The sequence below is a fragment of the Aspergillus puulaauensis genome, chromosome 1 (genome assembly GCF_016861865.1).
Source record: "Aspergillus puulaauensis MK2 DNA, chromosome 1, nearly complete sequence".
In the NCBI taxonomy this organism is placed as follows: Eukaryota; Fungi; Ascomycota; class Eurotiomycetes; order Eurotiales; family Aspergillaceae; genus Aspergillus; species Aspergillus puulaauensis.
This window is the reverse complement of record NC_054857.1, coordinates 5,186,023-5,210,462: the sequence shown is the minus strand read 5'-3', so window position 1 is coordinate 5,210,462 and position 24,440 is coordinate 5,186,023. Positions and strand designations below refer to the sequence as shown.

The window sequence follows — 24,440 nt, the reverse complement described above, 5'->3', positions numbered from 1 at the left end:
TCCCCCTAGGTTAGGCGTCATTCATTCACCATGGACGGGGACGAGCTCATCGCCTCGGTCCTCCGCAAGATCGAGCGGGAAAAGGCACTCATCGCCGCCGCAACAAACATGCGACAGTCGACTGACAACCCTATGGTGCAACAAAGAGTCGATGGGAATATTCGTGATGGTCGGAAGAATATCGCCTACTTGGAAGAGAAGATGAAGGAGCTGCAACTGCGTCAAGTAGAGCGAGAATCCGGTTCGCCTACCGACAAACGCTTACCACCGAACCCTGATGATGGTCCCGCCCCTCCACCGAAAGATTACGGTTCAGGTTACGGTGATTCTGCACACTATCCGGTTCCAGGTGGAGGAAACATGCCGTCAGGCGCTCCTTTCAAGGACCCCCGTCCTTTTGCGCCTGTGCCTAAGGCTCGCCCGAATTATACCAAACTCGGTATGCTGGAAACTGATGGCCCTTTTGCTATTAGCGCACCGCTGTCTCGGAGTTCTATACTAATACATATCCTTATCCATCAGACTTGATCAAATATGATACCCAATATCTTGGCCCAAAGATCCAACTCATGTTGTCCCAGCTCGAATTCAAACTTAGTGTCGAAAAGCAATACAAAGCAGGCATTGAAAAGATGGTTCGCCTTTATCAAGACGAAGGTGACAGGAAGAGTCGCGCGGACGCCGAGGGCCGGCGGGTTGAAAGTAACCAGAAGATTCAGCTTTTGAAGCAGGCTCTTAAACGATATGAAGACTTGCATGTTGATATTGAGTCGACCGATACTGTTGATGATGGTACGGGATCATTCATTTCGTTCAAAACTAGGGTTTTATTCAGCTAACGCTGGTCTCTATAGATGAAAGTTTAAGTGCACCGAACTTGCGCAAGCCTCTAACCGGTCTCTTGACAATGCGTATTCAAGCCGTCCAAGACGTCGATCATGCGGCTAGCTCAAGGTTTTCCAGGGGACCCGAGACATTTGTTGTTGTAAAGGTTGAAGATGCTATAAAGGCCAGGACAAAGGCAACCAGGTCCGACCGATGGCAGGACGAGACGTTCAATCTCGACATCGATAAGGCGAACGAGGTTGAGCTGACTGTGTACGATAAGTCTGGCGAAAGACCCACCCCGATTGGTATGCTTTGGTTGCGCATTTCGGACATCGCGGAAGAGATGCGCCGGAAGAAGATTGAAACCGAGATAAACGCTTCGGGATGGGTTTCTGCGGATAGGATGGAGCCTGGCGCTGGACCTGGGCGACCGGAGACCGCTGGAGGACCGGGTGGTTCGTCGCAATACCCTGGTCCTGAAGGCCATGGCAACCCTGGCGCGCAGGGCCAAATGGGCTCCGTCGGTGCTCCGCTGATGATTGACTCGTGGTTTGCCTTGGAACCTGTGGGCAGAATCCATATATCAATGAGCTTCGGTAATGATCTTTTCCATCTAGCTTTACTTATTTCCCCCGCTAACATGCTTTCTAGCTAAACAACTGAAGGATCGAAGACCGTTCGACATTGGTCTCAACCGTCAAGGTGCAGTCCGACAGAGAAAGGAGGAAGTCCACGAAAAGCAAGGTCACAAGTTCGTCACGCAGCAGTTCTACAATATCATGCGTTGTGCCCTTTGCGGCGATTTCTTGAAGTACGCTGCTGGCATGCAATGCGCCGACTGCAAATACACTTGCCACCGGAAGTGCTACCCGAAAGTCGTCACGAAGTGTATTAGCAAAGCGAATTACGAGACAGACCCTGACGAGGAGAAAATCAATCACCGCATTCCGCATCGCTGGGATGGGTTTTCCAATATCTCTGCCAATTGGTGTTGTCATTGCGGCTACCTATTACCTTTTGGACGGAAGAATGCCAAGCGCTGTTCAGGTAAATATTCTTCATATCCCCATGCACATAGCAGCAGCACCTAGCTAACATATGTAACTTGACAGAATGTGGTCTAACTTGCCATTCGCACTGTACGCACCTGGTTCCCGATTTCTGCGGCATGTCCATGGAGGCAGCAAACCAGATTCTAGAGACACTTATCCGCCACAAGCATCACAACAAGTCCCCATCTGTCAGCTCTGGTCTGAGTGGTAAGACGCTTCGGCCTGCAGGGGCGTCCCAAGATTCTGCACATGCCTACCCGAAGCCTGCCGAGAGCCCATTGTCATATGGGGCGTCTCAACGGCCGCCCTCCTCTGAAGCAGTGAGTGCTGCAGCGACTTCTTATATACCTCCGCAATCGCCTACCTCTCAGCGTCAGCCACTGCCCCCACGAACCTCTTCGTCAAGCCCTGCTGCCGCCGCGGCAGCCATGGCAACAGGCCTACGTACTCAGCAGGGACCTGCAGATGCGGGCCGACCTATCCAGCCCCCTGCCCATGCTCATTATGACCCAGCCGCATACGCATCCTACCAGCAACAGGGCCCTGCCATGCAGCAGCAAAACTACCAGGCAGCCCAAGCAATGCAGAAGGTTAATTCACCAGCCCCTTACGGTATGCCACCCCCACAGCAGCCGCAGCAGCAACAAGCTATGCAAGCCATGCAGCAGCAAGTGGCTGCGAAAGAAGAAATTCCTCAGGCACAGAAGATGAGGATTGGACTCGACCACTTCAACTTTCTGGCTGTTCTCGGAAAGGGTAACTTCGGTAAAGTCATGTTGGCGGAAACCAAGTCTACCAGGAAGTTATATGCCATCAAGGTGTTGAAGAAGGAATTCATCATTGAGCATGATGAAGTCGAAAGCACCAAATCCGAAAAGCGAGTCTTCCTAGTTGCCAATAAGGAGCGCCATCCATTCCTTCTCAACCTGCACGCTTGCTTCCAAACAGAAACACGTGTTTATTTCGTTATGGAGTATATCAGTGGTGGTGATCTCATGCTGCACATCCAGCGAGGTCAATTCGGCCTGAAGAGAGCACAGTATGTATTCCCTTGTTGAACGATCGACCTATCCTGGTAACTGACACATCTCCAGATTCTATGCAGCAGAAGTATTGCTTGCTCTGAAATACTTCCACGAGAACGGCGTTATTTATCGTGACTTGAAGCTCGATAACATTCTATTAACTCTTGATGGGCATATCAAGATTGGTGATTATGGTCTCTGCAAGGAGAACATGTGGTACGGATCTACCACAAGCACCTTCTGTGGTACGCCGGAATTTATGGCACCTGAGGTATGATCCCTCGTCTCCCATTATTATCTAGCACCGCATACTAATAAATATCACAGATTCTCCTTGATAAGAAGTACGGTCGAGCGGTTGACTGGTGGGCTTTCGGTGTCCTTATCTACCAGATGCTTCTGCAACAGTCTCCGTTCCGTGGAGAAGATGAGGACGAGATTTACGATGCTATTCTTGCAGACGAGCCGCTCTACCCAATTCACATGCCCCGCGATTCGGTTTCTATTTTGCAGAAGTTGCTGACCCGCGAGCCCGAACTGAGACTGGGATCTGGCCCCACGGATGCCCAGGAGGTTATGTCTCACGCTTTCTTCCGCAACATCAACTGGGACGACATCTACCACAAGCGAGTTCCGCCACCATTCATGCCTACCATCAGCAGCGCAACGGATACTAGCAACTTCGACCAAGAATTCACCAGTGTCACTCCTGTGCTAACCCCAGTGCAATCAGGTAAGGCGCTACCTACTTTGATCGTTTCAATGCAAATGCTAACCCCCTTCCCTTCTAGTTCTTTCTCAAGCTATGCAGGAAGAATTCCGTGGATTCTCTTACACTGCGGATTTTGCTTAGTCCGGACTTTCCGTTCAGCGAAATGCCCAAGTTTGGATTTATGTTGCATTTGAGATTCTTGGTCCTGATGATTCCCACCTGCCTTTTACACTGATAGTCATTACACATACATGCCCATAAGAGTTTTGAGAGCAGGTCTTGAGTGGTCTTCTAGGGGGCGCAAATTGAGAAAATTGGGGTGTGTTCTGGGGAAGGTTTCCTGTTATTCAACGCGTCTGTGCCTTGTAATGGATTGTTAACTTCGCCATTCAAGGAATGTAATTGTGCTTCGCTATCCCAAACCCTACTATTTAATAATGTTGTATGACTTAATTCAAGGGGGCTATTTTGTTCCTATCACCAAGGCAAGAGTTCGTAAATTCCATCTATTACCACTAAGCAGCGCCGAATCCTCAAATCTCGGTTTATTCCGCAACACTGCATTTACAATTCAGGCGGGTTGCCTTTGTTCCCGGCTTCACTATTCAATTCCAGTGTTACGCCCAAATCTCACAAAGGAAACACTGCCTCCAGCTGGAGGCCTGGCTCTTTTCAGTGACCACCAGGTGTGTTTCTTTGTCCCCAGAAGTCCGCCTTGATCACCACAAAGGAAAGAACCACCGATGGCATGACAATCTGTATACGAAAATAGCATCTATTATTCCACAGCAGCACAAAGATCCGGTAGCAATCATAACCGACATCTATCCAGCGCCCGCCGCACACGATCTTCCAAATTAGCATTTCCCCGTCCATCCACTTCGAAGGAAGTCCCTGTCCACAACTTGAATAGTGCGGGCTCTCTACCTACTGAATAGGACAGCGATCGCTTGATCTTACAAAACCATGTCCTCAGCCGCCATATCCTCCAGCGAGGACGAACTGCGAGTCGTATATGACGATGACAAACAGCAGCCTTCCACACCTAAACCGAAGACCAAGAAAAAACCGTTCCAGGACCCGGCTTATATTCCGCAGGAAGATGAGCAAGAACCTGGCGCGCGGAAAAGGAAGTCGCGAACAGAAGACGACGAAGTTTCCCTGCTTGAACATAACGGCTCGCCTCCGTTCAAGAAACCGAATACTAGTAAGACACAGATCTATTTCTTGTGCATTCTTAAAGCTAAAGCGTATACAGAAATTTCCAATATCTCGGTCGCAAGTGAAGTCACATCTTATGACGCAAACACGAACAACTATGTGCAGCCATACGTAGAGTCGTCCGGCGCCTCCAGCGCGGCCAGCGAACCGAGCTCATCTCTCAAATCCAGCCATCCAACCCGGAGAAGGTCTGCGTTACATGAAGAGGACACCAATTATGTTGCTGAAAGTGATGACGAGGAGGATAAGGAGGCGGAGGAGTACGATATTCCTGACAACGAGAAAGCAACGGTTCTCTTTGACTTCGACCGGGAACGGGAGAAGCGCCTGGCCGGTGTAGTCAATATTCCTGAGGATATGTACACCGAGAAGGAGAAATCTCTCTTCTTAAAACTGGCGATGCGCGGATTCGAGCCGCTGGCCCCGAAGCATTGGCAGTTTGATTTCCCAACCTTGCCTGATTCCCTGTTTCCTGAGTCGGGAAAGCAGCAAGCAGACCCAATTATCAAAATATCAAAAAGCACCACGTTCTATGGTAAGTGCTCTTATTGTTTTGCCTTGGTCAGCCTATCTCGGTGTCTATTTGCTTATTTGTCGCTTAGCTATTAAATCTCTCGCAACCCTATTCTCCCTCAGCGGGCGTGTGAGAGACTGCAGCATTGTGGAGAAGAGGCCCGAGACGTTGATCAAACAGACGATCCGAAAGTATATACGCTGGGCATTATATGATGTCAATCTCGAAATTGGTCCTATATCAATACCGATACATGCTATACACGCACAAAAAGGGAAAGAATCTGTTCGTCAAGCGCTGGAACGTCTCAACAAACGTTTGAAAAAGCTCGCCGTTCGACACCAAACCGCGCTAGAAGAAGCAAGCCAGGATCAGTCTACCACGACGGAAATGAAACAAATTGAGGCACCCTTGCTGATAGGGTTCCTCATATGTGGACCAGTAGTCGCTCTAATGACATACGACTTGGATCTCGCGAAGGACGATGAGGACGTCGACGGCAAATTCTTCTCACAATTTGACTTTGCGGAAAGAGGGCAGGATGTATGGAACTCCCTATCAATCGCTATAGTCGTTATGCATATCCGTAACACGATGGTTCGACTTGCGGAAAACCGCTACGGGGGGTTTGTAAATTCTCCGACGAGTGGCGCTGTGAGTGAAGATCTTTAGGCGGCATGTGCCTTGGAGCGTGGACAATTCAGTTTTGCTTGTATATATTTTGGCCACCATTAAACCCAGATTCTTGTGTTCTTCTTATTTTTTTTTTAATAATCCCCCTTTCGTTTTGGTCAAACCATTTTATAGATCAATATGCGTCACGTGATGACGCGGTACCGTGCTTAATCATCTGGCGCCCGGACCCACCTGGCGCCCGATTTCTCTTATACACCGACATTTTCCTGTAGACTTCAGCACCTCATAACTCATTCAATATGACTTCAATGGATGCGGCGCTGGCATATTTAGATTCTCTGGATCCTAGCGAATCGATTAACTATACTAAAGTTGCAAATAAGTATGGTTTAAACCGATCAACGCTTTCTAGGCATCATCGCGGGGTTCAACGCTCGAAAGAAGAGCAGTATGCCAACCAACGATTTCTCAACAACCAACAGACAAAAGACCTTTTAAATTATATTAATAGATTGACGAGATCCGGCCTATTTCCATCCCACCAGATGATTGCTAATTTTGCGGAGGAAATTGCTGGAAAACCGCCTGGAAAGAACTGGGTTTCGCGCTTTGTAAAGCGACATGAGGACGAGCTTGTCAACCGCTATACAACTGCCATGGATGCCTCACGCAAGCGGGCTGATTCTGCATTATATTACTCTTTATACTTTGATGCGCTTGAGCGGAAAATACGGGAATATGATATTCAGCAAGAGGATATTTACAATATGGACGAAAAAGGGTTTCTTATAGGAATTCTTCCTAAAGGCAAGAGAGTCTTTTCTAGGCGCACCTACGAGCGTGAGGGTATTCGACAGCGGGTTCAGGATGGTAATAGAGAGTGGATCACAACAATTGCCTGTATCTGTGCAGATAAGACCTCTCTTTCTCCTGGTCTTATATATCAAACGGTATCTGGAAAGCTTCAAGATAGCTGGCTGCAGGGCTTTGAAGAGAACTCACACCAGTGTTTTTTTGCATCCTCGCCATCTGGATGGACCAACAATGATCTAGGATACGCCTGGCTTCGAGATGTATTTGATCGCGAGACCAAGGAGAAAGCTAGAAGGCGTTGGCGGCTTCTAATCCTTGATGGCCATGGATCTCATGTCACAATGAAGTTTTTAGACTTCTGTGATAGTAATAAGATCCTTACTATTACCTTTCCGCCTCATTCCACGCATTCCCTGCAGCCATTAGATGTTGGGATCTTTGCTCCTCTCTCCAAGGCGTATGGGGATCGATTAGAACGATTTTTGCATAACTCTCAAGGCATCAGTGCAATTAGCAAGCGAGACTTCTTTCCTCTCTTTTGGGAGAGCTGGGAAACGGCTTTGACAGCAAAAAATATTGAGAGTTCATGGAGATCTGTTGGATTATGGCCATGGAATCCGGAGAAGGTTCTAGCAAGGTTTACCAAGCTACCAGAGGAAAGACCATCATCTAGTGAATCGTCAAAGTCAGTACTGCAAGCAGAGGACTGGCGGAGGATAGAAAGACTTTTAAAACAAGTTGTTTCTGATGTTTATGACCAAAACACCAAGAAACTAAGCTCTACGATGTACCACCTCTCTACAGAGAATATTATACTGAAACTCCGCTGCCAGGGCCTTGAGGAAGCGTTGGTGAATGAGAAAAGGAAACGCCAGCGTGGTAAACCGCTTATATTCCAACTTCAGGATGCAGAAAGTGGTAATGCAGTGTTCTATTCTCCAAAGAAGATCCAGCAAGCACGGGATCTCCAGAAGGAGAAGGACCAGGCAATTAAGGATGCTAAAGCTTCAAGAGAAGAGGCTAAACTTCGCCGCCAGCAAGAAAAGGAGGAGAAGCGACTAATTATTGAGGAAAGAAAGAGGATTCAGGCGTCTAATAAGCAACTCCGCGTGCAGCAAGCTGAGGAGAAGAAACGTCAAAAAGAGGCTGCAAAGGAGGAGGCGCGGATAGCTAAGGAAGTGGATAGTCAGCTTCAAAATGATATCAGAACTGCTAGAAAGGGTAAAAAGAAGCAATCTACACCTTCAACGCCTCAAAATAAGCACGATATTGTTGTCCAGGAAGCTGAGGTTGTTGAAGAGTCCTCTACAACGATAAATCGTCGAGGGCGCCAGATTCGCCTCCCCCACCGGTTTCGTGACGATTAAAAGTGTATATAGGGTTTTCAGCGCGTCAAATTTGCCACACTAAAAGATCTTTAAGAAATATAGAATGTATTGGGTTCAAAAGCTTCATTTTTAGTAGTGTTGTTGTGTATAGAAATCGGGCGCCAGGTGGGTCCGGGCGCCAGATGATTAAGCACGGTATCCTGAGATCGACCAGATCCCCGCCATTTCTACTTGTTACCTTTCTCCGTTGAGGGCCTAACTCCATCATGGATGCAGCTGATGTCCGAGAAGTTAAGCTCCAGCGTGCTTCTGGGGATCTTGTCGAAGAATTTTCGGCCAAACTGCCGTCTTTGCTCTGGAAGCCACAATCTACCAAAAAAGGTGTCAGAATCCCACGGAGATGGACTTTGGCTTCGAAAACAGAAAGGCTGGTCAACCTTGTAAGTCACGGAAATCCGGTTTTATCACTACATGGCCGGGATATAATCCTACCGTAGTTCTTGGGACTCTGCTAACCAATTATCTTTAGTTGGAGCCCTTCCAAGAATGGCCGCAGTTGCTGGATCAGCACCTGCAATCACTTTTGCCTCCTCTAGCTGATGCGCTGCTGTCATATCTGCTAACGCATAAAAATCAATATACCATAAGATCGGCTAATAACCAGTCAAGAGCTTTGTATCCTCTGCCAAGGGCTATCTGTAGGCTCCTTTACACCTTTTGTAAGGTACGAGGGGTCAAGGTTATCAGTAGGTTCTTGAACAATGAACCAAAATACCTTGATCCTTTGCTACGAGCCTTCATCCAGTGGGATACGGCTCAGAAAGAGGATCCCCATGCTCTTTCTGAAGATATCCCACCCCGGTTAGTGTGGGAGGAGCGCTATGTGCTGCTTATATGGCTCTCGCACTTATTACTTGCGCCTTTTGACCTGTCTTCGATGTCATCCGACAATATACCAGTTCCATACCAAGTAACTGGGTCGACTGAACGTTTGTCGCCGCAAACACCGGCGGTGGCCACCTCTCTTCTTTCAGTGGCGTTGGCCTATGCCAATGTAGCAGGGAAGGAGCGTGAAGCCGCAACAATGCTACTTGCACGTCTCGTCCTGCGCCGAGATATGCAAGCGCTAGGGATGTTGACAAACCTCACCGATTGGGCGCTCAATGTACTGCATCCTCCTACCGGTACTGATCCCTCTAGTGTCTACGCATACATCGGCGTTCTATCTTTTCTTGCGCGTTTGACTGGATCCGGCCAAGCCGAGGACCTCGCGCCTCTCATCGTCCCTGTTTTTAAACAGACAATGCGTACCGTACAAGGCGATAGCGAAGTGTCTCAGGTTATTTTATCGTCTGCTCTAGCTCGAAAGACTATCATCAAAATCCTTCGGTCCATAACCGTCATGGCTCTTTTACTTGCTGAGAGAAGCAGCAGTCTTGTATCTGATGACCAGGTTTCTTCTATCCTGGAGGATGCGATTGATCATTTCTTGACAGCTCTCGCGGACAAGGATACTCCTGTAAGGTTTTCTGCGAGCAAGGCGCTCAGTATTGTGACCCTCAAGTTGGACCCGGACATGGCTACTGAAGTGATTGAGGCTGTCACTGGCTCGTTGGAAGAAAATATCCTGTATGAGAAGAGGGACGGTACTATAATAACACCTTCTGAGGCAAGGCGAATCGGAACAAGCACACTGAAGCGCAATCTAAGTGCTGTCGACGCTCAAAGATGGCAAGGCCTAATCCTCACATTAGGCCATCTATTATTCCGCCATGCACCTCCAACCCATCAACTTCCTAATGTGTTGCAACCGCTTGTATCTGGATTAGACTTCGAACAGAGGTCGTCCACTGGAACCTCCGTCGGGACTGGCGTCCGGGATGCCGCATGCTTTGGTATATGGGCAATATCTCGCAAATATACAACACAGGAACTCCATGCAATTAACAGGCAAGAAATTTACTCCTCCACCGCCCAAGCGGGGGTCAATGTTCTCCAAATGCTTGCCATCGAACTTGTTTGTGCCGCTTGCGTGGACCCGTCTGGCAATATCCGAAGAGGTGCTTCTGCTGCCCTGCAAGAACTCATCGGCCGCCATCCCAATACAATTGTGGAAGGGATTCCTATTGTCCAGGTAGTTGACTATCACGCCGTGGCCCGGCGCTCAAGAGCGATGATTGACGTTGCAAAAGAGACAGTTGCTCTTAGTTCCCAGTATTGGAGCCCGCTGCTCGAATCGTTGATGCAATGGAGAGGCATTGGCTCAGCCGACGCCGAGTCCAGAAGACACGCAGCAAAGGCTCTTGGGGAGTTAAGCACACAGGAAGCCAGCAAGTCCGTGCGCGTCGTCCTTCAGAGACTACTAGATAGGCTTTACAGTATTCCTCGCAGCGATGTTGAGACACGCCATGGGTGCTTTCTTGCCATTTCTTCAGTGATCGATGCTTTCAATACCTTTGAGGTGTCTACAATTAAAACCAATGAAAATGCACAACACGCTGCTAGACAAATATCTAAAATCTGGGAAATTTTCGGGTCGCCGGCTGGGCCCACTAAAGACGACCTAACTCTCCAGACCTCCCGCCCAGAGCTCACTGCTGAGGCGTCTTCGTGTCTAATATCATCACTTTCTAGATCCTCCTCTCACCTCAAAGAGCACCAGAGCTACGAGCCTTCGCCCGCTCTTCTTGAGGAAGCCGGCAAGGTGCTTATGCTCTGCCTTTCTAGGAATGACGAGGTTTCTATAGAAACATCATCAAGAGCGATTTCACAATTGTGGTACCTTATCCCATCCTTGAAGCAGGATGAACTAATGCAAGGCTGGCTTTTGCACGTCCGTGCAACTCGGAACTTGCCTACTGGCCGAGGCCATGTCTCCATCCTTGGCTCTATCTTCAGCGAGCTTAACCCAACTGATGCCACTCGACGAGTTGTGATTGAGGAGCTCATTCGGTGTGCCGAGAAGGAGGAATTAATTGAGAAACGAGTGGTAGCCGTTAAGAGCTTCGCCATGGGAGTTCTGCCGTATATAGGTATGCAGCTCCTCGGAGGCTCCAGATAAACGGTATTAACTAAAGCACAGATGTGACCGAAAATATCGCAAATAGTCTCATTGGGTTCCTGAATGACTATACGACCGATAGACGAGGTGATATTGGCTCCTTGGTTAGGCTGGAAGGTATCCAAGCCGCCAAAATAGTCCTTCAAAGGAAGGGTAGCGTTACCAACCAGTCGCACGTCCAAGACATCGTCGGCTGCCTCTGCCGTCTTGCAGCAGAGAAGTTGGACAAGGTCCGTCTTGAAGCTTGGCTCTGCCTCCAGATCTTCTGGGAGACGGCTAGTGGCTTCCCACAATTGCTGAGGTATGGATCCGTGATGCCTCTGTGCATATGTGCGGACGCTGGATTTGGCTCAACAAATATGCTAACTGAATTAGGCGTTATGAGCACTTCAGTCAAGTCTCGTCAACCGACTACTTTGTGCAGCTGCTAGAGCTACAAGGAATCGACTGGCTACGGATCCCACTATTCCAGGGCTTTGCGACGTCCGCTGTTGCCGGGGCCGAAGGACTCATTCGCTCCACGCGCTCGGCTTTGATACAGAAAATCAACAGTTACCCAACCGAAGAACACCCCGAAAGAGTAACGGCTATTATCCAGGATTTGCTCGTTATCCTGAATGAGAAACTTCCAGATGATCGTTACGCAATACCAATTTTGGAAACATCAGCGTTCTTATTAGATGGTTATGTAGCGTCCGCGCCTCAATTCCGGGACCCGAGGTCAGTTAGCTTGGTCCCATTGGCGAGACATATGCAGAAAGTACTAACGCTACCCAGCTTGAGGAAATTGTTCGTCCTTGTTCAAAGAGCCCATTTCAAGACGCAGAACATAGTCAGGCTCGAGGCTGCAATCCGGGCATATGCACCTCTCTCGAGACTAGAGCAGGTGCGGGATGACGTGTTGAAAAAGCTCACAGGGATGCTCCTTCATCCCTTTCCAAGGGTATGCACCACGAATATCAAACACGGGGTTCTTCTAACATGCATTAGGTTCGGACCACGGCGGCGGAATACCTGTTTATGGAAACCAACCTTGACTTGGTGAAGCTGGAAGACTGGGCGAGTCAGCCAACGAAGCTGAAGAGTAAGGTAGAAGAGGTGAGAGGACTTTTGGCGTGTAAATGAGTTTTCACAGCATTAGAGGTAGATAATATATCTCTGGGGCCACCAAAAAAAAAGGGTCGGGCTCTAATAAGAACCAAACCAAAAAGGAAATTGGTGTGCATCATCCGTGAATCGAACACGGGCCTCATCGATGGCAACGATGAATTCTACCACTAGACCAATGATGCTGGTTGAAATTCTCTGTCAAATTTTGCCATTATAGACCAAAAGCCCACTCTAGATCCATATTTCCCATTCCAGCTAGTTGGGTCACATGACTGTTGCTAAAGCGGCAAGCAAATCAAGCTGCATGAGGCTGCGAGAGCGACAGGCTACATACAAAAGAAAACACCCATTGAAGCACGGAAATTCGGCCTGCGACGACGCATCTACCGTGTCGCAAAGATGGCTACTGTCCCAGTTCCCACCAGTATCCCTCCCAATCCCACGTGAGTTCCTCTCAAATCCATTGAAAGCTTCCCCTCCATACCAGGAACCTTTCCAGTGATTACCGAGCCCAGCTAACAGCTCTCTGCAGAGTCTACGTACGTCGAGCCTCGAGCCAGCCCTCTCCGGGGCTCCTCAGTATCCCATTCAAAGCTTCCTTATTCTTCCCAACATATCGGTTAACACTCTGCAGGTTCGCAATCTCGAAGAACACATAAAGCCCGAGGAACTAAAAGAAGCGCTGTCCGAACTCTTCTCCGAATACGGGACGATCCTCGAAATCATCGCGAAGAAAAACCTCAAGGCCAAGGGGCAAGCGTTCATAGTATTTGACAATGTCGACTCCGCAACCCGCGCCATTGACGAAATCAATGGCTTCGATTTATTCGATAAACCAATGGTCCTGGATTACGCGAAGACAAGGAGCGATGCGACAGTGTTAAGAGAGGGAGGGGATAATGAGTTAGAGTCTCACAAGCGGAGGAGGCTTGCAGAGAAGGGTATGCCTTTTATCTTATCCCATATATACCTGGGTGTCCCGAATGTGTGATGTGGTGCAATATACTGACATTAACCTCCAGAGCGTCGACAAGCGCACGAAGCCCTAGAGGCTCAAAAGAAGCTAAAGCGCCCACCTGTCGGTGCGCCAGAGGCCCCCGGACGTCCCGCCAAGACAGCAAAGGGTGCTGGTCTCAAGCCCACGTCCGGTGCTGCGGCCGCCGTTATCCCCGACGAGTATCTACCCCCGAACAAGATCCTGTTCCTGCGGGAGCTTCCCGACACAGCGGACCAGGAGACTCTCACGAGTGTGTTTGGAAGGTTCGAAGGGCTTCAGGAAGTCAGACTGGTACCGGGAAGAAAGGGAATTGCATTCGTGGAGTACGAGAGCGAATCTGGCGCTATCAGTGCGAAGGAGGCTACATCGGGGATGCCGATGGGCCCGGAGGGGAAACCAATTCGGGTTACGTTCCAGAGACAATGAGCTGCTTATTGTTGTCTTGTTTCTTTATTATGGGCGTTGGGGGCTGGGTTTATGGTTTTGAGCTACCTAATCGCAACTATGGAGTATGCGAAATTCTAACATGCATGCATGTATGGTATGGCCTTTCCTTTAGGCCGAAGAATCTAAAACAACAGCAAACGGCAAGAAACATTCAAATGCCAAAAGGGAATACACTACATACAAGTAAATGGGAATAAACATACTAGAAAATAACATCCGTGTCTTCTTGCTCCCCTAGAACGTCAGGCGCCTCTGGCTCTTCAGTGGCACCACCACCCAATTGTTTCTGGGCCTCCTTCTCGCGCGCGGCTTGAATTTCAGCATCAGCTGCTGCAACATCCCTCTGCTTCTTGCCCGACACCTTCTTGAGTCGGTAGAATTCTTCTCTGTCGAGCTCGTCGAGTTCGGAATTGATGTCTATGGTGGGTTAGTGTGTGTGTGTGAAGACAAGGAGGGGTTAAGGCCTGACATTTGATAGTGTTTTCTGTTCGTGGAATGATAACATGCTCACTGTGTCAACTGTGTTAGTTGCTGGATTCATGAAAACTAGTACTGGCGTGAAGGCCTCACATCGCATTTACTAGAATTGGGTTAGTATAGGTGCTGTCAATTTATTGGGAGTGAAGGCTTACCTCTTCGGTTAACAACCTTGATCACTTCGTCAAGGATAACAAACGCAGTCTATACTGATTAGCCAGCCGTCCGTATACTACGATGGGCCTTCATACCTGTAGACTGGCAAGTTCGACCAAGGTCTCTACCGCGCGAGCATAAGTCTCGCGACAGCGCTGTACCTGTTGTCCACCTTTTCCAAGACCAGTTAAGCCAAAGTCGTTGATGGAGTCTTCCGTGTAGCTTTCAAAATGAGGCAACAGAACACCAGAGACGTTATCCTGCTTCGCCCGTACTCGGAATCGGGCCTGTTTGGCGGACTCTTGCACCTGGTAGCCGATATCACCACCGACAGCGTAGCTCACTTCCGCCAGGGAAAATGCAGCAACCTGCATGACCCGCCCCATCTTTTGTTTGGCTTCATCGATTCGTCGGGTTATCTCTGGATATCCGTATTAGCGTGGGTGATGCGGAGAGGTCAATCGACGAGTATGCATACCGCGGAAGCGCCTATAGAACGTATTGGTATCAGAAAGATAATTATTGATATAGCACAAACTTACTTTGTTAAAGCTTCACTTTTCCTCTTTAGCAAACTGTGGCCAGTCTCCGCACCCTTCAGTTTACTCTTCATCAACCCAAGCGACTGACGGGTCGGGAAGACCGCCTCACGGCCCTATATAGAATCCAGCATATCAATAAGAGCTCCTAAATCAATCTGAATAGTACAGCAACAAGCTACTCACCACTGCTCCGGACATTGTTCTGGTATCCGGAAACGGAATTCAACTAGAGGCGCAAGCAATGATAGCGGTCCGAAGGCGGAGAGGGACATGTCGATAACATCACCGGAATGAGAGGAAGCTTGGACCAACTTGTGGCCTGAGGCCTGAATGACAGCCATCACGTGATGCCGCTGCCAACTTCGTCGGCGAAGCGCTTGTCGGTTTTCTCACGACGCGACGAGAAGGCTTTCCCGTTCATGCCACCACTTTTTATTGCGAATACGTGTTGACCGTGTGAGTTGGTCCCGCTCGATTGAGTGGCGCAATGCCAGGGACGCTTCTGCCCCCGAGATCCCACCGGCAACACGCAGAGATGGATCGATCTTCGGCCTCTCGGCCGGATTTGTACCTGATTGTAAGTAAAAAGATACTCGAGTTGATGGGAAATGATTGCTAATATGATAATTGCTATGTTAGGCCGATAATGACAATGTATATGAGCAGGATCTCCTTCGGAATCCCGGCAGCATCAAGCCATGGCTTGCGTACATCGAATACAAACAGCAAAATGGGACGCTTTATGAGCAGGCTTTCGTGAGTGACACTCTCATACTGGCTGCGTTCTTTCTTTTTTTGGGCAGGATACTAACCGTTTGACAGGTTCTAGAGCGTGCTTGTAAACAGCTCCCGAGGTCCTACAAGCTTTGGAAGATGGTATTTAAAATTCTGATCCCACTGATTGATACCTCGAGGGAAATGCTAACAAATCTTTAACAAATCTATATAGTACTTGGAATTTCGAACGAAACATCTTAAGAATCGCGATGCAACCAAATATCGGGCCGAATTTCAGAAGGTCAACGCACTGTTTGAGCGTGCGTTGATCCTGCTCAACAAAATGCCTCGGATATGGGAGATGTACCTCTCCTTCATGCTTCAACAGCCGATCGTTACACAAACTAGGAGAACTTTCGATCGTGCTCTGCGAGCTTTGCCAGTACCTCAACACAACCGGATCTGGAAATTATACAAGGCTTTCGCACGCTCTGCTTCCGGTCAAACCGCAGTGAAGATTTGGGCTCGATACATGCAAATCCACCCAGAAAATGCAGAGGAATACATCCACCTTCTTGTGGAGATGGGCCAGTATACCGACGCTGTGAAGCGCTACATGGGGGTTCTTAACGACCCAAGGTTTCAGTCCCGGGACGGAAAGAGTAACTTCCAGCTGTTCACTGAAATGGTGGATTTACTAGTCTCAAAGGCGAAGAAAATCGAGACAGGGCCTCAGTCTGGAATTGATGTGGACGCGATTCTCCGCAGCGGCATTGATCGATTTCCAGACCAAAAAGGTAAACTTTGGGCCGGACTAGCAACTTACTGGATCACGAAAGGCAACTTCGAGAAGGCGCGCGATGTCTTTGAGGAGGGCATTACGACAGTCATGACAGTTCGCGATTTCACCCTTGTATTTGATTCCTATGTCGAATTTGAAGAATCCATCATAGGCAACCTGATGGAGGCTGCGGCCGTTCGGACTGATAATAACCAGGCTGATGAGGAAGCCGATTTCGATCTCGATCTTCGGATGCTCAGGTTTGAACAGCTTATGGATCGACGACCGTTTTTGGTCAATGATGTGCTACTCAGGCAAAATCCCAACAATGTCATTGAATGGGAAAAGAGGGTGGCTCTTTGGGGTGACAACAACGTGGAAATCGTCCAAACATACACCGCTGCTATAGCAGCCATCAACCCCAAGAAGGCTGTGGGCAAGTTTCCGGAGCTCTGGGTCAACTACGCGAAATTCTACGAGCGCGGTGGAGACTTGGGCCCTGCACGAGTTATATTCGAGAAGGCCGTGAAAGTTCCTTTCAAATCAGTTGCAGAGCTCGCGGAAACATGGTGCGAGTGGGCGGAGATGGAACTGCGCAGCGAAAACTTCGATAAAGCGGTTGAGATCATGGGCAAGGCAACGCAAGCGCCCAAGAAATCGACGGTTGATTACTTTGACGAGACGCTCTCCCCTCAGCAACGCGTTCACAAGAGCTGGAGGCTATGGAGTTTCTACGTCGACCTGGTGGAGAGTGTCTCATCGATAGAGGAGACGAAGAAGGTGTATGAGAGGATCTTCGAGTTGCGAATTGCTACTCCTCAGACCGTTGTCAACTACGCCAACCTCCTTGAGGAACACAAATATTTCGAGGATTCGTTCAAAGTATATGAACGAGGCCTGGACCTCTTCACCTATCCAGTTGCCTTTGAGCTTTGGAATCTTTATCTCACAAAAGCTGTTGATCGAAAGATTGGCATTGAGCGTCTGCGGGATCTCTTTGAACAGGCGCTCGATGGCTGTCCTCCGAAGTTCGCCAAACCCCTCTATCTGATGTACGGAAACCTGGAAGAGGAGCGGGGATTGGCTCGGCACGCAATGCGAATCTACGAACGTGCCACTCGGGCTGTCTCTGATGAAGACCGCTTTGAAATGTTCGAATTCTACATCACGAAGTCCGCCTCCAACTTCGGATTGCCGTCCACGCGGCCGATCTACGAGCGGGGTATTGCCGCTTTGCCTGATCAAGAGGCCAAGGAAATGTGCCTCAAGTTCGCCGAGATGGAAAGGAGATTGGGCGAAATCGATCGCGCACGTGCGATTTACGGCCATGCATCTCAATTCTGCGATCCGCGCACCAACGCGCCATTCTGGCAGAAGTGGGAAGCTTTCGAAGTCCAACACGGAAACGAAGATACCTTCAAGGAAATGCTTCGTATCAAGCGAAGTGTTCAAGCTCAATACAAGTATGTGTCCCCAGTCCCAATTTTTGCTATACTGTTATGGCAACATACTAACCAATCCGATACAGCACCGACGTCAACTTCATTGCGTCCCAGGCCATCGCCCGCGGTCAACAAAAGGGTGAAGGCGAAGCTGAACCGGAAACTGGAGGGGAAGAAATGGACGCAACCACAGCAGATGCCATGGCGGCGTTGGAACGACAAGCACGTGCACCTGTCGGCTTCGTTGCAGCCAGTACCGGACCTGAAGGTGGCAATCGCCCTCCTGTCAACCAAGCACCTGCAGCCGCTGCTCCAGCGAACCCCGACGCCATCGATCTCGATGACGAAGACATGGATGCGGACTAGAGATCTTCTCTTGTCCCTCGACCATGCTGCCATTGCGAGCAGAAGTCAATCCCTCTCTTTCCTTAACTCCCGGTACCACTTACCACCCCAAAACAAACATAATCACGCGCCAACGATTGTCTAAACCATCTACCTATCTATCTCCTCCCATGTCCACTACTTAACCGTCCACAACGGCTAAACTCAATAGATCAATATATCACCTCGAACACCTAGACAAGGGTGTGCTCTATGTTTGTCTTTCTGTACCCTATATTGATCTCCTATGTTTTATCTCCTGGTTTCTTGTAATCTTGTCTTATTGTGCAAGTCAAGTCAAGTCATTCCTTTGATGAATCTGCGATACCTATCTTCTTCAACGCAATGGCGTTCTGTGTATAGATGAAATGATTATTGAGGATTTCTGATGTTTAACTATAGCTGCTAAACTATTTTATGATTTCTCGTAGTCTGTAGAAGGATTTCGATCCTCATTTACGCTATTCTAGAAGGTCTGAATTGGCTATATATTATATATCTCCGCAGTATGAATGCGAAACTAGGCTGGAACGAGAACCACCTTACCCAAGTGAAGTTGATTACTTATATATATCATAGTATTCTAGCCACATAAACACTACAATAACAAAGGCACAAACAGTATATTTACACGCCTCGATCTAAGTAGATCTAAGTAAAAACAAGGCTGTCCACGCTATAAATGCCCAAGGTATTTAAATGAACGAAGTGACTCAAACAAATGCATAGGTATTCGTTCAAATATTGTCTCCGCCGGCCCTCCTAGGTCAGAGATTCTAAGACTGTTCAGATTCGTTCTTCTCGTCTTCGACTTTCGGGGCTTCAGAACCTGCCTGGTTCTCCTTTTCATTTTCGGGTTCGGGTTCGGTTTCATTTTCCTTTTCATTTTCCTTCTCGCCTGGTGTGTTTTCCGAAGATGGTTCAGCGGGGGTGGAGGGTAGAGGGGAAGCAGGTGTTGAAACTGGCGGTGTTTCCTTAGGTGCATCTGGGAAAATTTCCTTGAAAAGATCAGGCAAAAACCGCTCTAGGCGTTTCTTTGTTTCAGTCCAGATATTTTCCTTGCTGGGATCTTGAGAGGGCGGGACGAGGTGGCCCTGATCTGCCATAACTAGGATTATGTTCTTGATACTTTCCGGAATGGCCTCCTCCTGTGCGGCAGGTTAGATATCGTGTATTACTGGTTAAAGACATGGATAAAAGAGAACTTACGAGACTATCTCCCTGACCGCTATTCATCATTCGGTCAAGGATATCGAGGATCTTGAGCCACAATTCTAGCATGCCCTCCGCGTTTGGAAGTTGGTCGAGATAACGCAGGAAGATTTTGCATACCAAAGTCGCTGTTTGAACGCGGGTTTCACCCATTCCGCGTGGGTCTGAATGGAAGACTTCAGGCTTCAGTAGCCGTAAGATCAAAGGGAAAAGGACTTGATCAAAGATCGCGGTCCATTCCTTATCGGCTCCAATATCGACCGATAGAAGTGACCTTTGTAAAGTCGATATGGCGTGATGCCGGATGTCTCGACAAGGGTTGGTACACTGGGAAGTCAGGGAATGGAATATTGGCGACCAGTATGCTGACCAAGCTGGATTTTATAATTAGCCCATGGTCAACCATGAATATTTACAGTGTGATGACGGAATGCACAAACCTTCACCATCCTCTAGATGTGATTGTTTGATCAGAGCTGGAGCCCGACCGGTAAGATGGTAAATGAGGCCAATAGCAGTTACACCGCGCGAGACGACTTCGTTTTCACTGTGGGGAGGGAGTTAGTATTTTTGGAAATAGGCTGGGCAAGAGTCAGAGGAGGATGGCGTAATGGCGAACCTTTGCTTTGGTTGCTTGACACCTTTGGACCGTCGTGCAAGAGTATCTCTATGTCTCTCTTCAATGTAGCCTACGCTGCCCGCACTTATAAACTCAGTTGCAAGGGCGACAGCAGATTCGTAATTGTCAGCCGTCACGATAGGAGGGTTCGAATCGATAATGGCTTCCAGGAGACTAAACCCCAAGGGCGCTGCGTCCTTGTGCTGGTGCAAGCGTTGTAAGATGGACCAGAAGTCTGGCGAGACAGTAATTTCATTCCGGAGAAGGTTACCATCAAAGACACATCGTGAGAGCCCTTTGACGATAGGCACGGCGACACTCTCCAGAGTGTCTTGGTCGAAGCTGGAAATTCCATGAAGAATGACAGGAACACGGGTGAACGGCTGCTCCTGGTTAATAGTTAGCACGTAGGCGACCTGATTGATGAGTGAAGGGTTCATACATGGCTCAACCGAAGCAAGTTCAGCAGATAAGTCACCACTCGTGATAAGGCCAGAGGGTGGAGATTCCTAGCATCTCGAATGAAACCTTGTAAAGAAGCCAGAAGGCCTTCACCGAGACTTTCAATTGTTTGTCGGTCTCGAAGCGTAAGAATTGCGGTCAATTCTAACAGGTACATCATTCCAGGTTCATATTGGCCTTGACTTGAGTCTGGCCTGGCATTTGCTCTCGTTGACGGGAGTGGTCGTTCCGGTTTAACGACAATGACCGCTGGGGCGCTCTCTTCGGGCAACTGAGCTTGTAGCGACTCTACTATCTTCGTCACAGCGTCCAAGGGAAGGGACCTAACAAAAAAAAAGTCGTAAGTATATGCATTCAAGCCTGTAAGTCTGAGGGGCCCGCTCACCTGATATTCGAGAGAAGCTCGTCGATTGAGCACGCGCTTACACAGTCCACAGTACATAGCGTGTTATCAAGTTCTTCATCTGATGGCTCCGGAGGATCATCAGCTGCATAGCTGGATAGATAAGATGTAAAGGCGGATAGTAGTCCTGTATCGTTGCCTCGCCCGTCACGGTCTACAACCTGCGATGGCGGTTGTAAAGGTATCGGGGTGATTTCGAGGTCGGCATTCAGAGTAGAATCAAAGGGCGGAATAAGAGAGTTGATGAATAGGTTTCGGAGTATCTGGATAACATGCGACCAACTTTTCTGGACCGAACTCTCGTTATGTGTTAGAAGTCGAAAGAGCACAACGGTGGCCAACTGTGCCCTAAAATCTCGACCAAATTTCACGGCCAGCTCGCTGACCATGACACTCCTCTTGCCAGCCTGTACTTCAGTGTTGAGGGCGGTACTAGGTGGGCTACTAGTGGCAAGCGTGCTGATTGAGGCAAGAGAAAAGACGATCCGGTCAAGTGCATCAGTCAACCCATAGCGTGCAGCTATTTGGGCGCACTGGTCAAAACCCATGACCACGCGAGAATACACCGCATCATCTGAGGCGGACATGAAGACATATGATAGTGTCGCGACAACAGGTTTCCAGGTAGCCGCGAACATGTCTGCGTCGTAGACGTTGGTTTGACCGGTGACCAGTTCTCCAGCAGTACTTGACTTCGCCAGCAATTCCCTCCATGCATAGTCGAATGCGTGCTTGTTATCGTGTTCATCAGGTAAGATGATTTCGTTTTGTTTAATAGAATCATAGATCTCTTCCAGGAACTCCGGGGCAAAGTTCTGACCTGCATTCAGGCCCCGTAAGTTCTTAGAGAAATCTTCACAAGACATGCGGTTCTGAGCCTTCATGTTAGGATTGTAAAGAGTAGTGTTCAACATGATAATGGCGTAAGTCAGAACAAAGAGGGAATCCTTGTCAGCAACCTCTGAGGGCTGGGCTTTTTCAATGTATTTTTCACTGAAAGTGGTGACGATTCGTTCAATCAGGGCGGATTCGCCAGGCAACCGGAATGCACCGAGCAGATCTCGAAGCCCATCAACCACAGACTTGCCAGAGAACTCGAGTAGATCCACGAAAGAATTGAGAAGGTTCTCGTTGGATCGTTTCGAGATGTACTCACCGAGCATTTTCTTAGATAGTCGGGTAGTACCTCTCAAAAACCGCGCAACCTGATCGGGATCATCCGGATTTTCAATTATACCATGAGACGCCAAATAGGCAATCCCACCTTTGGGATCTTCGTTAAACTTTTGAGCTCCATGCACAATGACCCGCTTTGTGTTTCGTCGGTTTCTCAATTGTTCGTTAGATGGAAATCCCTCAGTTAAAGCCGGCTCATCAAGTCTATCGTAAATAGATTGTACGTAACTCAGAAGTGCGTCCAGACACAGAGGTGGCACATTGGTGGTGCTCCACGTCGCTGAATCAGGGAATGCGCTCCGAGAAAGTAACCCGATCATGTCCTCGCAGAGGTCAGCTCGATCAACTTCACAGTCATAGTTCACGAAGAGCTCGACCATAAAGCTTGGAATTCGTGCCAATACGCCGATGCTCTCAACCATTGCTTCTCTTGTCTCGGGTTTTCTGGAGCCCCCTTCTAGACCAAGTTTTTGTCGATCTTTCACTGCGACGGGCGTAGATCGTCCACTCGTACTCTGCGAAGGAGGTTGTTTCACGACCTTAGGCGCCTGGGGGACTCCTTCATACAAAGCAGGATTGATGCCCGGTTCCCTTGGTATTTCTACCCGCGGATGAAGGCACGCAACTAGGTATGATAGATAGAGCTCCTGCTGAAGTTTCAAGACAGGACGGCAGGTCAGAATCAGAGTGCCAGCAACTCTGAGAGAGCTAGTGAGAATTGCTAGGCTCTCGGACCGAACGAGTTGGAATAGGTGGCGGCAAAGGTCGTTTTGTGCCAAGGATGCTAAACTAGGGTGCCTGGCAATCGACGGCCCTGCGACTTCTAAAGCAACATCAATTATCCTCAGCGCCATAACCCTCATCGGGTCTGTATGTTGCCGGTTGTCTGGGTTCAAAAGATCGATGAGCACGCGAAAGAGCTCCCGAATGGAAGCCAAAGAGTAGGGCTTAACTTCGGGACCCGAGTCATCCTCCGGGTTTGGTGGAGCAGCGACTGCAACCCCATTCAGCGCTTGATCAGAGGGACCGTCAGAGCTGGCGTGCTCGCGATCCGTGACAGCTGTGTCAGAGCCCATGGCAGAAGGATGCTGAGAAGCGACAGTGTTTCCGTCAACGGAGGGGTCCATCTTGAAGTTTGTTCGCTCGACCTCATTCGAATGCGCCGGTTGCCGATTATCAAGGTCGAGCGGTTCTAAATTAGAGTCCAATACAGACAGCCGCATAAATATAACCTGGCACATATTGACCATAGCTATCTCGGCAGACCTCCGGAGAACCTCCGAAAGGCGGACTTGACAACACATGCTCAAACCTGTCTCCATCATCTCACAGACACTCTCATCCCCCAGAAGTTCGCCTTCCGGCCCGGACAACATGCCTTCCATCAATTTCAGGATCCTCAACAAAACGATCTCATCGGCGGAGGAATCACTAGCTTCGAACCGGCAGTGGGTGATTGCTGCGGACAGCAGTTGCATGGCCATAGAGATTCTGGGGGAGTTGCGGTCGATGATCTTATAGGAGAAGAACTTGGTCAAGGCGAGCAAGGCAAGGGAGGTGATGGCGGCGGAGGTCGAAGAGGAGCGGACGACCTGAAGGAACGGATGTAGCAAGGCGGGGGCGTCGAAAGCCTTGACATCCTTACAATCTTTGAGGTCACTTCGTAGTCGAGTGAAGGCGGATATTAGAGGGTTATCCTGTATGCTTTTGCCTTTCTTCCCCCTCAGTCCCCACCGATTGGCGAGGGCGTGATCATCGTCTGCGGAGGAGAGCCTTGACCTCGGTCGGGTAGGTGTGCTCCCACCACGGGGGCTGGAGGGAGCAGATGCGTCACGGTCATAGACACGAGAGACGGTGCCGCTGCCCAGAATGGCGGCGACAGACGAGTGAGCCCATCGGGCATGTTTCCGCATGGCCGAGGTGACCGTGATACATTCTGTTGTCACCAACGCGACCGGGTCGACGGCTATGGGTAAAGACGAGGACGACATAACGGGCAGGAGCGAGTGGCGGAGATTAGGGGGTGCCCGGCAGAAGAACAAACTTAAATCATGGCCCTTGTAATTGGAGTTGTATACAACCACGGCCGATGTGGACACAATTCAAGAGTTCCAACAGCTGCAAAAAGGCGGAGAGGGCTGCTTTCCTGATCGGGTCTAGCGCGTAAATACCCATTTGGGTTTAGTTTGTTTCTATCTTTCGGCCGCTGAATAATACATCCACCTGCAGTCAACAGACTGGCCAGTGGTCGAGTATCTAAACATAAGGCTGGAGCAGGTGCTTGAATTGCAAACAATCTAAGTGAGACTGCCAGTGCCGGCATCT

General features: G+C 49.1%; 7 protein-coding genes across 7 annotated transcripts; 5 read left to right on the top strand and 2 right to left on the bottom strand.

The window, feature by feature from the left end:
• Window positions 1-30: 30 nt before the first annotated feature.
• pkcA (protein kinase c) lies at window positions 31-3,758 on the top strand (the record flags this gene model as incomplete). The annotated part of the gene is made up of 8 exons (XM_041698212.1): window positions 31-439; window positions 523-792; window positions 855-1,424; window positions 1,480-1,875; window positions 1,941-2,919; window positions 2,975-3,176; window positions 3,233-3,638; window positions 3,697-3,758. The coding sequence occupies 8 exons, from the start codon at window positions 31-33 to the stop codon at window positions 3,756-3,758; spliced, it is 3,294 nt and encodes a 1,097-aa protein (XP_041551419.1).
• An 825-nt stretch (window positions 3,759-4,583) lies between these two features.
• APUU_12052A (uncharacterized protein) lies at window positions 4,584-6,024 on the top strand (the record flags this gene model as incomplete). Its single annotated transcript, XM_041698211.1, has 3 exons — window positions 4,584-4,824; window positions 4,876-5,373; window positions 5,441-6,024. The coding sequence occupies 3 exons, from the start codon at window positions 4,584-4,586 to the stop codon at window positions 6,022-6,024; spliced, it is 1,323 nt and encodes a 440-aa protein (XP_041551418.1).
• A 2,371-nt stretch (window positions 6,025-8,395) lies between these two features.
• On the top strand, window positions 8,396-12,315 carry APUU_12051A (tubulin-specific chaperone D; the record flags this gene model as incomplete). Its single annotated transcript, XM_041698210.1, has 6 exons — window positions 8,396-8,569; window positions 8,659-11,161; window positions 11,212-11,491; window positions 11,566-11,910; window positions 11,968-12,133; window positions 12,181-12,315. 6 exons carry the CDS (start codon window positions 8,396-8,398, stop codon window positions 12,313-12,315), a joined length of 3,603 nt encoding a protein of 1,200 aa, XP_041551417.1.
• Window positions 12,316-12,699: 384 nt separating this feature from the next.
• Window positions 12,700-13,723, top strand: APUU_12050A (uncharacterized protein; the record flags this gene model as incomplete). The annotated part of the gene is made up of 3 exons (XM_041698209.1): window positions 12,700-12,743; window positions 12,823-13,241; window positions 13,323-13,723. The coding sequence occupies 3 exons, from the start codon at window positions 12,700-12,702 to the stop codon at window positions 13,721-13,723; spliced, it is 864 nt and encodes a 287-aa protein (XP_041551416.1).
• A 223-nt stretch (window positions 13,724-13,946) lies between these two features.
• VMA8 (H(+)-transporting V1 sector ATPase subunit D) lies at window positions 13,947-15,117 on the bottom strand (the record flags this gene model as incomplete). Its single annotated transcript, XM_041698207.1, has 8 exons — window positions 13,947-14,161; window positions 14,214-14,254; window positions 14,315-14,324; window positions 14,377-14,425; window positions 14,473-14,798; window positions 14,856-14,866; window positions 14,920-15,032; window positions 15,103-15,117. The coding sequence occupies 8 exons, from the start codon at window positions 15,115-15,117 to the stop codon at window positions 13,947-13,949; spliced, it is 780 nt and encodes a 259-aa protein (XP_041551415.1).
• A 289-nt stretch (window positions 15,118-15,406) lies between these two features.
• On the top strand, window positions 15,407-18,225 carry SYF1 (mRNA splicing protein SYF1; the record flags this gene model as incomplete). Its single annotated transcript, XM_041698206.1, has 5 exons — window positions 15,407-15,496; window positions 15,559-15,675; window positions 15,742-15,795; window positions 15,869-17,880; window positions 17,946-18,225. 5 exons carry the CDS (start codon window positions 15,407-15,409, stop codon window positions 18,223-18,225), a joined length of 2,553 nt encoding a protein of 850 aa, XP_041551414.1.
• Window positions 18,226-19,019: 794 nt separating this feature from the next.
• On the bottom strand, window positions 19,020-24,106 carry GEA2 (Sec7 domain-containing protein; the record flags this gene model as incomplete). Its single annotated transcript, XM_041698205.1, has 6 exons — window positions 19,020-19,391; window positions 19,453-19,829; window positions 19,896-20,002; window positions 20,075-20,463; window positions 20,517-20,859; window positions 20,922-24,106. The coding sequence occupies 6 exons, from the start codon at window positions 24,104-24,106 to the stop codon at window positions 19,020-19,022; spliced, it is 4,773 nt and encodes a 1,590-aa protein (XP_041551413.1).
• Window positions 24,107-24,440: the final 334 nt, after the last annotated feature.